At 39.2% G+C, this 13,405-nt stretch overlaps 1 protein-coding gene across 2 annotated transcripts in view; it reads left to right on the plus strand.

Moving 5' to 3' along the window:
- Positions 1-7,889, plus strand: part of FSTL5 (follistatin like 5) — a 658,814-nt gene extending 650,925 nt beyond the window's left edge. For both annotated transcript variants that reach the window (XM_088475339.1, XM_088475340.1), the window contains one exon: positions 6,167-7,889. In XM_088475339.1, the coding sequence (XP_088331465.1) occupies positions 6,167-6,869 (703 nt within the window). In that variant the 3' untranslated portion in view covers positions 6,870-7,889. The remainder of the gene's footprint in view (positions 1-6,166) is intronic.
- Positions 7,890-13,405: the final 5,516 nt, after the last annotated feature.

A 13,405-nucleotide genomic window follows, 5' to 3' on the forward strand; every position in this document is an offset into this window, starting at 1 on the left:
GTGTATGGTTCCACTGTAATTTAAGAATCAGCACCAGGCAGCTGGGACAGAGCTGGTTTTAAATATATGTTGAAAAAAATAGACATGAGGTCCCCCATATATATTTAAAACCAGCCCTGGACCCTTTCTAACAGGGGACTGATGCCACAGCCAGGGGTGCACTTTCACCGGGCCCCCCAGCAGCAGCATCAGCCCTGACCGTTAGTCAGCCCAGGCCAGGTATCCCTGGGGAGTTGGGGACCCTCCAAATAAAGGGGCCACCCTCTCCAGGGCACCCCTGGCCTAAGCTGATAGCCTGGGGCTATCCCCGCCACCCCTGGGCAGTGGGTGCCGGGTTGATAGTGTTAGGTGTAGTGTAAGAATTAGAATTTTCATCATTGTCCTTACAGTGGAACTACAGATCCCAGCAAGCCTCCCCCACATGCTGGTACTTGGAGAACCACAAGTACCAGCATGCGGGGCATTTAGGGGCCACTGGTACCTGTAGTTCACCTGTAAAGAAATGTGTAAAAAAACACAACACACACCGTGAGAATAAAGTTTTATTACATACATACATACACACACATACTTACCTGCTGCCAGTTGTTCACATCCACTTCTCAACGTAAAGTATCCATTGGAATTACTTGAAAAAAAGTCAATACTCACCCTTTTGTCCCTTGATGTTCCTTGCAGTAATCCAGTGGGGCCCGGCTACTGTGTATCCAGTGGCATCCTCACCTTTAGTTGCACCCGGTGCGGGTGTACAAGCATGGGGAAAGGGGGCGAGGCCTCGGGTCAAGTGGGCGGGGCCTCACATGTGGGGGCGGGGCCACACACCCGAACCCCGCTTTTAGTGTCTCCAGGGGATCCAGGAGGTGCGGGCTGACCCCGAGGACCAGTGTGAATGTAGTGCTGGCCCCCTCACTGTGACAGGAGCTGAGTGCTGCACATAATTCTACAGTGCAGCACCCGGCTCCTGTCACCAGAGGGGGAGTCTACACTTTGGTGTCACCCCTCGGCGGGTGACACCCAGGTGTGGCCCGCACCCCCCTTGTGACGCCACTGTCTGTATCAACACGCATCAGCATGTTGATACAGTAACAATAATAAGAACTCATGGTTTGAGCTCTCATTATTGCCGGGACGTCAGCCAATCAGCGGCGGCTTACATTAGTGGCCGCACATTGGTTTGGACCCATGTGGAGGAGCTGCTCATTGGCTAAGCCCACGTGAGTCCCAGCCAATGAGCGGCCGCTAATGTAAGCCGACGCTTATTGGCTGACGTCCTGGCAATAATGAGAGCTCAAACCCTGAGTTCTCATTATTGTTACTGTTTCAACATGCTGATGCGTGTTGATACAGTGTAGCCGGGCCCCTCTGGATTTCTGCGGAGAACATCGGGAGAAATAAATCTGAGTATTGGATCTTTTTTTTGCAGTTCTACTGTAAAGACAATGTGAAATATTCTTATTTTTACACTACACTAACACAATCAACCCGCCACCCACGGGTGGTGGGGATAGCCCCGGGCTATCATCCTAGGCCAGGGGTGCCCTGGAGAGGGGTACCCCTTTATTGGAGGGGTACTCAACTCCCCAGAGATCCCTGGCCTGGGCTGACTAGCGGTCAGGACTGATGCTGCAGCTGGGGGGCCCGGTGAAAGGGCACCCCTGGTTGTGGCATCAGCCCCCCGCTAGAAAGGGTCCAGGGCTGGTTTTAAATATATGTGGAACCTCATGTCATTTTTTTTCGATGTATATTTAAAACCAGCTCTGTCCCTGCTGCCTAGTGCTGGTTTGTAATTTACAGTGGAACCCTACACATTTTTTTCCCTGTAAATTAAGAACCAGGACAGGCTGACAAGACCAGGGCTGGTTAGTCTTTTGGGGGGGGACCTCACGTTTTTTTTTATAATTAACCCTATGTTAACCATTTACACAAAGAAACATACACAAATCACAATGATTTGTGTATGTTTCTGACCATCTCGCAGCTCAGGGGGTTGAGAGTTTGATAAGTGATATTGACAGAGAGTTTGCTCCTATCTCACCCGAGCTTGTCATCCCGATTCTTGGTAAATTTGAGAGATGTATGTTTTAGGTGAAAAGTACTTCCTATTTGGGCCGATGGTGATTTGATTCGAGATTGTTATCTCACCCGAGTTTTACGAGTGAGATGAGAGAAATCTCTCTCTAACTCACCCGAATTACTTTTAGTAAATTTTGCAAGCAGGGAAAAAATTAATGAATCACCCGAGATGGTCATCTCGACCTATCTCGATTCTTAGTAAATTTACACCTAAGTGTTAGTATGAATATGGACTGTGAAAGCAGGGCTTCATGATCTTTCTGACTTTTTAAGAAGGAGATCTCAGAGCCACTAAGTAAGAATAGATGACCTTTGAAAAATTGCAATCTATGCAAAACCTACTATAAATCTGATGATGGCGAATGGAATTCGTTATGTGCATGCTGTGAATTTTAGGAAATACATTGTCTATTACTTAAATGCAATTTAAATAATAAGAATTTAGGTACAGATGAATTGTTTGGAGTAGTGATGTAAAAGTGACAGGACAGCCAAATGCAAGAATAAGCTGTAAAATGGTATCACTGGTAGAATGGGGCAGGGGTTAAAATATCATGGCTGTGTATCTAAAAACACTATAATGTAAATTTAGCCAAACTGAGAAACAGTCACTTTCTGCTTTTAATTTAACTACAGTTCACTTCATTTCCTTTTTCTATGAACACTTAATTTCTTTTACCTAGATTTGATCAGAATATATACTGCCCATACATGTTCTTTCTGCTAACTTCTTATATTATTGTGCCTATGGGGCCTATTCATTAAGTGATAAATGGCCTTGTAACCATGCAGAAATGCTAGTTTCCGCATATTTCGGTTACCAGGCTATTCATCATCAGGGTTCCCAAAATGGACCCCCTGATATTCAGCAAACTCTGAAAACTGAAAGCGCCATCTTCATCTGAGCGGATCCCTCAGCTGCCTCCTCACTACCTCCCTGGCGGCTTTGCGCATGCATGACCCGAGGACACGCATGCATAGCTGGGATGATGGGGAGGAGCTTAGCAACGCAGCTACTTCCGTAGCTGCGATACTAACCAAGGGGACAGCTGATTTTTGGAGCAGTTGCCCCCGCACTGGAGCAATGATGAAATGCTCTGGTGTCTTGTTTCCCCCGCTGCGAGTTGGATACTTAAGTGTCCCTCGTAGCGAGTTCAATACTACATCATCGGAGGCCATACGATGATGAATAGGCCCATATATCTTCTCACCTTCTCTTAATGAAGCCTTTGGGTGAGGTTTACTAAGCCACAGTTTCCTAGGAGTTTTGAAACTTATGGGATCTGACGCGGACTGACATTGGTTTAACCTTCTTATTAGAACCATCTATTGATTCCCATCTGTTTCAAAATCCCTATCCCACCAAACAACTATTAGATCTGTGCAGGCTTGTATTATACAAAAAAGTGTTCAAAAATTAATAATATACAAAAAATGGCCTGTAAGTCTCAGCTGGTAGTGACAAATAGGGAGTAAAATAAAGTGGTATCCCTTCTTTTTTTCTGTAACCAGCATTAGGCTGAACCACCCAGACTTGGTGACACTAGAACAGATAATGGTCCCCCTGCCCTAGCCTGTCAAACCAGGACTGGAATCCCTAGAGAATTGGGGACTTCCCCAAAAATGGACTTCTCTCAGTATCACTGGTGCTTTGGATACAGAGGTAATTAATAGTTTATATAATATTGTTTATTACAGGTGGACTACCAGTCCATCAAGGCTACTAGAGCATGATGATATTTGGAGAACCATAAGTACCAGCATACCCAGACACTAAGAGCCTGCTGGCCCTTGATGTAGTCAATCTTCAAAAATAATATTGAAATAAAAACAGTTCACATACTGTATACAGTAGTATAAAGTCCTTTTAAATAAACACTCTCACACATCCCTCATTTTCTAATTTATTACACTCTCAGTTCAATAGGAAAGGTCCCTTTTGATCCATGTAGTCATCCTGGGTACTTGGCAAAAAACCCATAATAGACAATGCAACTTGTCCCTTTTGAAACCGGCTAGTAATGAGAATGGCATATGCCACACTCTGACCAATCTGCACTGCCCTACCTATTCTATGGAGGCATTGGTAGCCTGTTAACCAGGTAAGTATCTGTTCTGTGTGCAGGAAATGTGGAAAGTGACCAATGACTCAAGGGTCCATTTGGACCACACACCCTGCACTCATTATATCTTGTAAACACAGGGGTGAAGCTAGACTCTGTCACTTAGGTCAGAACATAAGATTAGTGCTTCCCCTTGTAGATAGTAGTCACCCTCTGCTTGCTAGGACACAGCTTTCAAAATTGTAAAGGCTGAAATGTATGTAGGGTGGGGGCAAAACCTATTTTTAGTCCTATTATATAAAGGTGCCAGAGCCTGCTACATTTATTCTGTAGTGTCTCAAATTTTGAATGGAGAATACATGCCCCACTGTCTCAAGATTCAATGGCTAGATACAGTATTGCTGCCTGTACACTATCTCACCCACCACAGAGCATTGCAGTGACCGCCATACTTTGCAGAGAATATTGCAGCAACCACCATATAATGCAGTTAAATTATGATGACTGCCATATTATGGTGATCACCAGATGATGCAGAGAGTATCAATGATTGCCATAAAATATAGAAAGCATCAGTGACTATAATAAAACATTGCAGTGACTGCCATATAATGCAGAGAACATTACATTGATTGCCAGATAATGCTAAGAACAACTCAGTGACTGCCATATAGAGCATCAGTGACCACCTTATAATGTGGATAGCATCAGAGATTGCCATATAATACAGAGAGTAGATGTGACTGCCATATAATACAGAGATCATCAGTGACCACCATATAACAATGATAAAATTAATACACCCCCCCACACACACAGCATTAATACACCACCCTCAATCTACAGACAGTAGTAATAAACCCCTCACACACAACATTAATGTTTTACCTCCATCCACACTCAATAGTAATACACACACCTCCACATCTAATCCCGAAGCTGGAAGACCGGCAGTTCTAATCTCGACATGTAAGTATTTTCCTATTCACTAACCTAACCCCCTCTAACCCTAACCTTCCCTTAGGGGTGCCTAACCCTAACCTCCCCCCAAAGTGCCTAACCTTAAACCCCCCTGTAAGTGCCTAAACCTAACGTCCCCTTCCCCGCAGCCTAAACCTAACTCTCCCGAGGGGTTGCCTAACCCTAACCACCCTTCCCCTAGCCTGACCCTAGCCCTCCCAGGTAGTGCCTAACTCTAAGTCCCCTTGGGAGCCCCTGACCTAAACCTTCCGCGCCCGCAGCTGTCTGTGCCCAGCTTCCCTTCGATCGGGATCCTGGGCGTCGGGCTCCCGACATAGGTAAAATGACAGGTGTCGGGATTTCGACTGTCATTAGGCCCTTGCCGGGATTAGACAGTCGGGATGCCGATGGTCAGCATTTAGACCGTCGGCATCCCGACTGCATACCCTTTGTAATACACTAAACCCAGGAAATATTAATACACCTCTCACTCACATGCATAACATTAATATGCTACCCCATCCACAGACAATATTGCTACTCACACACACAACATTAATATATGCTCACACACATAAAAAATTGATACACCGCCCCATCCACACACATGGTATAATACAACATGTGCCATAAAAAAATTAACAAATATTATTGCAGACTACTATATCTGTAGATTTTTTTACTGATTTCTTGCATCCTTTTTTATTGAAATGTGTGAATTACACAAAAAAAGAAGGAAAAGGAAAAACATATGGCATTGCACATATATAGAAAATAATATTTCCCTGGTAGTATTAAGGATCAGTACAATCTGCAGAATAGCAGGTCCTAAGTAGTTCAATTGGTCTTGAAAACAACATTTCCTATTATAACCATGCTGTAAAATCATCAGTGATCTTGGAAAGAATTGAGCTGTATCTCAGTTATTAAATAGAATGCCTACATGAACCAATGGTGATTTTTGTATGTCAAATTCTGCTTTTCTCATTTTGTAAAAATGTTATGATAACAGGTCAATAAATTGTTTGGTATCAATAAGATTATTCTTCAAGCCGTGTCTTTGCTTTCAGGTTTGGATTCATAATTCATAAAGATGAGCCAGCTCTTCTAAAAATCGATTTGGAAACCATGTCCTACATCAAGACAGTTAGCTTAAAAGACTATAACTGTATCCCTCAATTTTTGGCCTACACTCACCTTGGAGGATATTACTTTATCCGCTGCAAGCCTGATACGACAGGAGCTATTCTTCCTCAAGTAATAGTAGATAGTGTAACTGATACTGTCATTGGATATAACAGGGATGTGACTGGAACTCCTTACATCTCTCCAGATGGACACTACCTTGTCAGCATCGATGATAATAAAGGAGTCATGAGAGTACAGTTAATAACAATTCAAGGAGAAATTCAGGACTTATTTGACATCCACACGAATCTACATATATCTGATGTGGCCTTTCAATCATCATTTATAGAAGCCCATCAATACAATGTCTATGCAAGCTCCAGCACACAAACTGATGTGCTCTTTGTAGAGCTCTCATCCGGAAAAGTGAAAATGATTAAGAGCCTAAAAGAACCAGTGCAATTAGAAGAATGGCAGTGGAGCTCTAAAAATCGAATTATCATTGAGAGTGGCCTATTTGGACAATACTTAATGACACCCTCCAAGGAATCATTGTTTATTTTAGATGGACGACTCAACAAATTAAACTGTGAGATCACCGAAGTTGAAAAAGGCAATACAATCGTGTGGGTTGGAGAAGCATAAGAATTGCAGCTTAGGCTCTCAGTGTTTTCTCTACTTTTTCTTTACAATGAAGATAATGTTCTTCTTTTCAACTGTTAAGCTTTTGCAACTTTATATATTTTAAAATAACTTTGCAAAGCCAAGAATAATTCCACCTCCCCATACAGTTTAGTGAGTTGTACTAAAGTGATTACTGATTAGCTAAACAAATTGTAAAACTTTTATAATTTTCATAAAATGATGCCTAAAGAAATAAAAATAGTAAACTAATTGACAGGGGAAAACAACAATTTAACTTTATCTATTAACAAGTTGTTTCTGTTTGAGTAGTCTTAAAGAAAAAAAATGTGTCCTAATTAAAAAGTTCTGTCCCATGTTCATTCGTGCCTTGAATGGAATATTTTATAAGAAACAAAAAAAGGAAAAGCATAACATATGATTCTTTGGGAGCTTATTGTGACAGGAAAGATGTTGTTAATTGTCAGTTAGAGCTCAAACATTTAGTATATTATATGACATATTGCATTATTAGTTATTGAACATAGTTAGAAGTACTGCTGTTATTCAATTAAAAGGTTTGGGAAAAAATATGTTTTCATTTTTCAAGTATCAAGGTCTGATTTCAGGTTTAACAATGTTGTATTTAATGAATGTTCATTTCTCATGTGAGGGCACAAACAATCTGTTTTTATTTCTATTTAATTTTTTGCAGTTATACTATATCAACCAATAGCTTTATGCAATCACAATTTCTGATAGAGTATCTCTGTAACATTTTTAGTTAAGTTTATTTTGACTTATAGCATTCTAATTAATCTTAAAGATACAAACACACATTTATACTCTATTAGTAAAACCTCAAATTTATGTAGAAACTTCACTTCTCAAAATCTGATATTCTTGCAAATCATTTTTACAAAATTCTTAATCTGCAAAATTGTATTATACAAATCTAAGCCTGCCATTTGTTGGAGAGTCCAAACAATACCAAATCCTAAATAATACAATTATAATGAGATTTATGTAATATAGTAAATATGACAAAACCATTGATTTAAATTTTTATCAAATTCAATTGTAGAAAATCACAAAAAGATAAATCATATTGCTAACATTACATCATTATCAAACATTGAAAAATGTTTTTATAATTTTTTCAGTTATTCAAGTGAAAATAATTGCATACATAATTTCAAATCAATTGAATTGATACATTAAAACAGCATTTCTCTTTCAATACTATACTATTTTCTTATTTTCCCTTATAACATTTTTTATTGTGTTTTCCATTTTATTTTGCCTCATCCTACCCCAAATGTTTGCGAAAAATGACACAAGAGATCCATGGTTAAATGACAAAATACTAAAGAATTCCATTAGATTATTTACCATAGTAATGCTATACCATTTTTCAGAGGGGACATCAAATGTTAATTATTTTAGCAACATACCATTGATCCCTACATGGATTCCTTTTTTTGGCAGGTGTTTAGTGTGTAAAACAATCTGGGAGCTTTTCTGTGCATGCCAATGCAACTGAGATTTATTCTTCAGTACTTGTCAATTAACGTTTTCAGACTTCAGACTCACATTCCCCCATGGAAAGCAGAAAGCATCAAACAGGAAAAACCTCCTGTTGTATGGTTCTTAGAAAACACTGCAGGGTTAAATACCACTGTGGCATAGTGGTACCACAGGGTCAGGATTTTACCAGGTTGGTAAAAACATACCTGAGTTTTACAGGGAAATGGGTGGGAAATTGCTGAAACAAAATGTAGATAGTTTATCCAGTGAGGAGATTGATGAACTGTTATATATTCTACTGTCTTTGGTAATGACACAAAAAACACAGGCAGAAATTATTGGATAAACTATCAGGAAGAGTCAAGGATCATATATATGTTTGTACAGTTCCTGTAAGGATGTAATGCACTATCAAGTATTTGTGACATAATAAAATAGTTCCATGTGTTTTAGGGTTGTGGTATATTTTGTCAACATTCATCATGTCAACATTCATTGTGTTGATATGACAATGTCGACATGGTTGTAATGTAGACATGCTTGGCATGTGGTCATGAACAATGTCAACAATCATCATGTGAACACTGATAAAATGTCAACACCATTAGAATGTCAATGAAATGTTCCTGTGGTCTAGTGGTGACTTTCCTGATTCAGTGGGTCCTGTGGCTCCAGTAGTCTGCTGATGAGGGCTTCCACCTGATCCTTCATTGGTTCTGATGGTGGTAAACTTAACCCTCCTCATAGTGCCTAACACTAACCCTCCCCTCCCATAGCCTAACTCTACCCCTCCCCTTAGTGCCTAACCCTAACCTGCCCCTCCTATTGCTTATCACTAACCCTCCTCCAGAGCCTAACATTAACTCTCCCCTACCGTAGCCCTAACCCATTAACCTTGTAAACATTGTGAACATGTCGACAATCTGAAAATGCCAACGTGATAAATGTTGATATTTCAACAATGTTAACATAACTGTCGACATTGTGATGTCAACATTATGAATGTTGATTTTGTAAATGTTGATATTTTTTACTGCATCTTGTTTTGGGCAATGCCTCCCTTCATCGATAGATATATTACACTCTATATTCAAATTTAAATATCTTGAAAATAGGGGGGGGGGTTCAAACTTTACTGAGCTTTATTTTACAATAACAAATATGTTTCAATAAATTACATATTTTCATGAAACTATAACTACTGTAAATCAAGTTATGTTTTTATAACAAATCAAACCACTTAAACTGCTACTGCTCTCCTCCTGGTTGTGCATCCAAGTGTATTGTGTCAATATTTGGCATTCTCCCTTATTTCTGTCAAACTCATTTTAACTTAACTCTAACCTAGAGGACACAGTCCAAGGGTGTTTCTACCTGTTCAAGTGAATTCATTGTGGTCAGTGTTCAGAAACAGATGTTTTCTCCATCTATGTGAACTACCTGTTGTACTATTCTGGTGCAATAACATAAATGTGAGTGTTTACATTTTCTTCTGGAGAACATTGTGCTCATAACTTTAATGAATTGTCACCATATCTATGTATTGTCACCATATATGTGCCCATTTTGTTTTCTTTATTTTAGCACAATCCAGCAATACTTTGATTTGGTGCAAATGTTATAAATGTGGTATATAGATAATACAGGAAGGCCAGTATTTTTTTCCAGAAACATGGCAATGGTAGCACACGATGGTTCTCTCTCCAGTGCATGAGATGGTGATTCTTTCCAGCGCAGGCAAAAAAACATTTTTTTTTTAAATAATTAAATAACCATTTAAGATTCTGACAGTTGCATACAAAGCCATCAAAAATATATATTTTACCATTTGGAATAACCATGCAAAAATAGATGTCTCATAACTATTGCACAGCTCATGTCTCTTAACTTGGAGAATGTTATCAATCGCTAGTAGACATTTTCATATATGTTATATATTTAAAAAGATGTTTTTAAAACATAATTCTTTTTGTTTTTTTAATGTGGGCCTAATTTGCAAATCACGATGTTGCAAGATTGCTCTCTGCTCTTAATTGTATCTTATCTGTTAAAAAGTTACATCAACCAGTTATCTACTGTAACACAAGGTAATTAAAAATCATTGTTGTTATTTAGTACAACAGCAGTGTGGCTTGATGTGACTATAATCACTATACATTACAACCAAAATTAGTGAAACAGTTCTTGTAATTCCATTGGTCATGTTAGATTTATTCCAAACTTATGTAGAACTAATGGTTTTTATGTATAAGTACAGTATATGGAATTGATATTAACAATTGATATACTTAAATACGGTAATGCGTGGTGAGAAAAAAAAAACATTTTAACCAAATTAAATGTTTTTTCCTTCTTTCTACTACACAAGTAGCACTATCATACTTAGAAAGTAACTGTTTTAAGAACAGTCAATTGGTTAGATTGTGTTAAACACCTTCCAAAGAAAGACAGTATAATTTCTGTTACTGCTTTATGCTATAATGATATAATGCATTTCTGGGATATACTGAACAGTATAAAAATTGCAGGTGGAGGTACAGTATAACATGATTTTAAGGAGCATACAGTAGGACAGGTGGAGGTATACAACATTTAATGGGGAAATATAATGTGTGAATTAGCAGAAACACAAGTTCAGTAAGTTTTTGGGGCATACAGTATGTTAAATAGCACAGGAAGAGTTGTAACCATATTTTTGGGACATACTGTTCAAGTTAAAATTAATTGGAGGTCCTATACAATTTCTGGGCAGGGCCGTAACTAGGGTAGTGCGACCAGTGCCATGGCACAGGGCACCACAGGGCAGGGGGCACTGTTTGGGCCCGTCAGTTCTCCTGTTTATTATCATTCTCACTTGTAGCCTCCTCTTCTTTTATCCCCAGCATCTCCTGGCCTCCCCTATCTCTTCCCTGGCCTTTCCCCATGAGGTCTTGGCAATTTTTCAGGTGCAGAATCTTATGTCCCTATTTAAAAATTGGGGGGGGGCACCAATGGTCTCTCTGGCACAGGGCACCAAAAAGTCTAGTTACGGCGCTGTCTCTGGGACATACTGTATATTGAAGAATGGGAGAACTAACAATGTATGTGGGGCTGTCGGGCAATGCCGGTACAGTAATGCTTATGCAGCATACTTTAAGTAGAATAGTTAAGGTGCAGTAATAATATTTATGGATAAAAACTTAGTATGTGAAATAGGACAGTTCAGATCAGAGCTACTTTAGGATCAGCGAGCACTTTAGTAATGACCAAATGTGTGGGTTTAAGGACTTTTTTTTATACTTAAAGCAAACATGTCAGTAGGTCCTATTGTGCTTTTTGCTTTACTACTACTGTATTATCTCAGACTTTTTCTTCCCATTGTTCTGTGACACAATTACTACAGTATGCCATCCTTATCCTCCTCCCTTCTCATGGTTTATGTGCTTTGTAGAGTCCTTGACTACAGAAAAATCAGAACTGGTGCTGTCTCCCACTCACTTGACACTGCAGCTGTAACATATTGTGAATAGGCAACCACTCAGAGTTTTCTAAACTAGATACACCCCTGTCAATGGTCCACTATCTAACCTCATTATCAGAGGATCAATGACAAACATACAGTATGAAACTGAGGGCTCAAGGGACAATCCAACTTATACTCAAAGCTTTTCCCACCCAAGAAATTCCCAAAGCAAGTTTTCTCCCAAATAATTGCCCCAGGATTTCATATCTACTAATGACAGTCTAGAGATACCTATGATGTACCACATCAAAAGCTTTGCATTGATTCAAGGCATCAAATTGATTGGCCACCCTATATGCCCTGCCAGGCAGCCTTCCTATGGCCTATGCAGCAGGAAAGCTGTGACATATGAATGAAGTAAGGCTTCAGCTGGCTGAAGAGCAAGGCTAGATTGGCTGTCAGCATAAAGAGATTTAAGAGTTTGCTCTCTGTAACCCTCCGCTATACCTCACAAGTTTCCTGCTGTGCGGACTGGATGAAACCTGTCTGGGAAGAACATATTCCATGATCAGTCATTGTATTAAATGATGTTTCCCTGATGAGCAGCACCATGTAGTAAAGCAAAAAATATAACATCATAAGGCTGATGACATGTGGGCTTAATATTAATCTTTAACAAATGGTCCAATTTTGATTTAAAATCAATAATAAAGTATGAATATTAGAAAGTAGGCTGTAAAATTGTTCTCAGACTGAAAATGCTTTAGAGTACCATACATGGAGTAGGTATAAGAATTGTGTGCTAAATCTCTCTAGGACCATAGAGTTTTTATTGGACTAAATTCTATGTTAGCATATTAAATTCCTTTTTTCACTTTTCTAGTTTCGAAGTATATTTCCTTTTCAGAGATTACCATTGTGAATTCAAACTTTGTAAATCTCGTAAAATTTGTGTTAGTCAGTCTCTTTTACATCTTTGTTATGTTATTAACACTATGTTGATGTTCTGTATGTAACAAATGCTTGAAAGAGAATAAACCCTAATGTTTGAAGCAATTGTCCAGCTTTGTGAATACCTATAATGTATGCTGCAGTTCAGTTCAAAGAAACATTTACTTCCTATAATAATTCATGGAGTGTGTTTAAAATTTGCATTAAATTGCATGGGCTCATTCATTCTAGTGTTCTACTCTGTGTTAGCAGCATTTGAGCCTGCTGTGCTCACGGTGAATCACAGCCCGAGCTTTACTAGAGGTACCGTACTAATGGGGATCATCTGTCTCTTATAATGACCTAATGGGGTGTTTGAGTTTATGCATGATAAACCAGTAATTCTACACTCTATTTTTTTGTGTACCATTTGCTCTTATAGTCAGAAGTGGGAATAAATCATGTATAATATTTTTCAATTAAAGATCAACATATTGAATGGAAGTAATACAATTAGGCCCTACCAGACTGTGGGCCTGAGTCAGCAACAGACACAAATGCAATCGCAGCTGCAATCACTTACGGATCACATTTGGTAAAATATGCTAATGCCTGCCAAAGCACAGCCAACATAAAGACGCCCACTGCTGCCTTCTCATGT

The sequence above is a fragment of the Taudactylus pleione genome, unplaced genomic scaffold (genome assembly GCF_031769625.1).
Source record: "Taudactylus pleione unplaced genomic scaffold, aTauple2 ptg000170l, whole genome shotgun sequence".
Classification (NCBI taxonomy): Eukaryota; Metazoa; Chordata; class Amphibia; order Anura; family Myobatrachidae; genus Taudactylus; species Taudactylus pleione.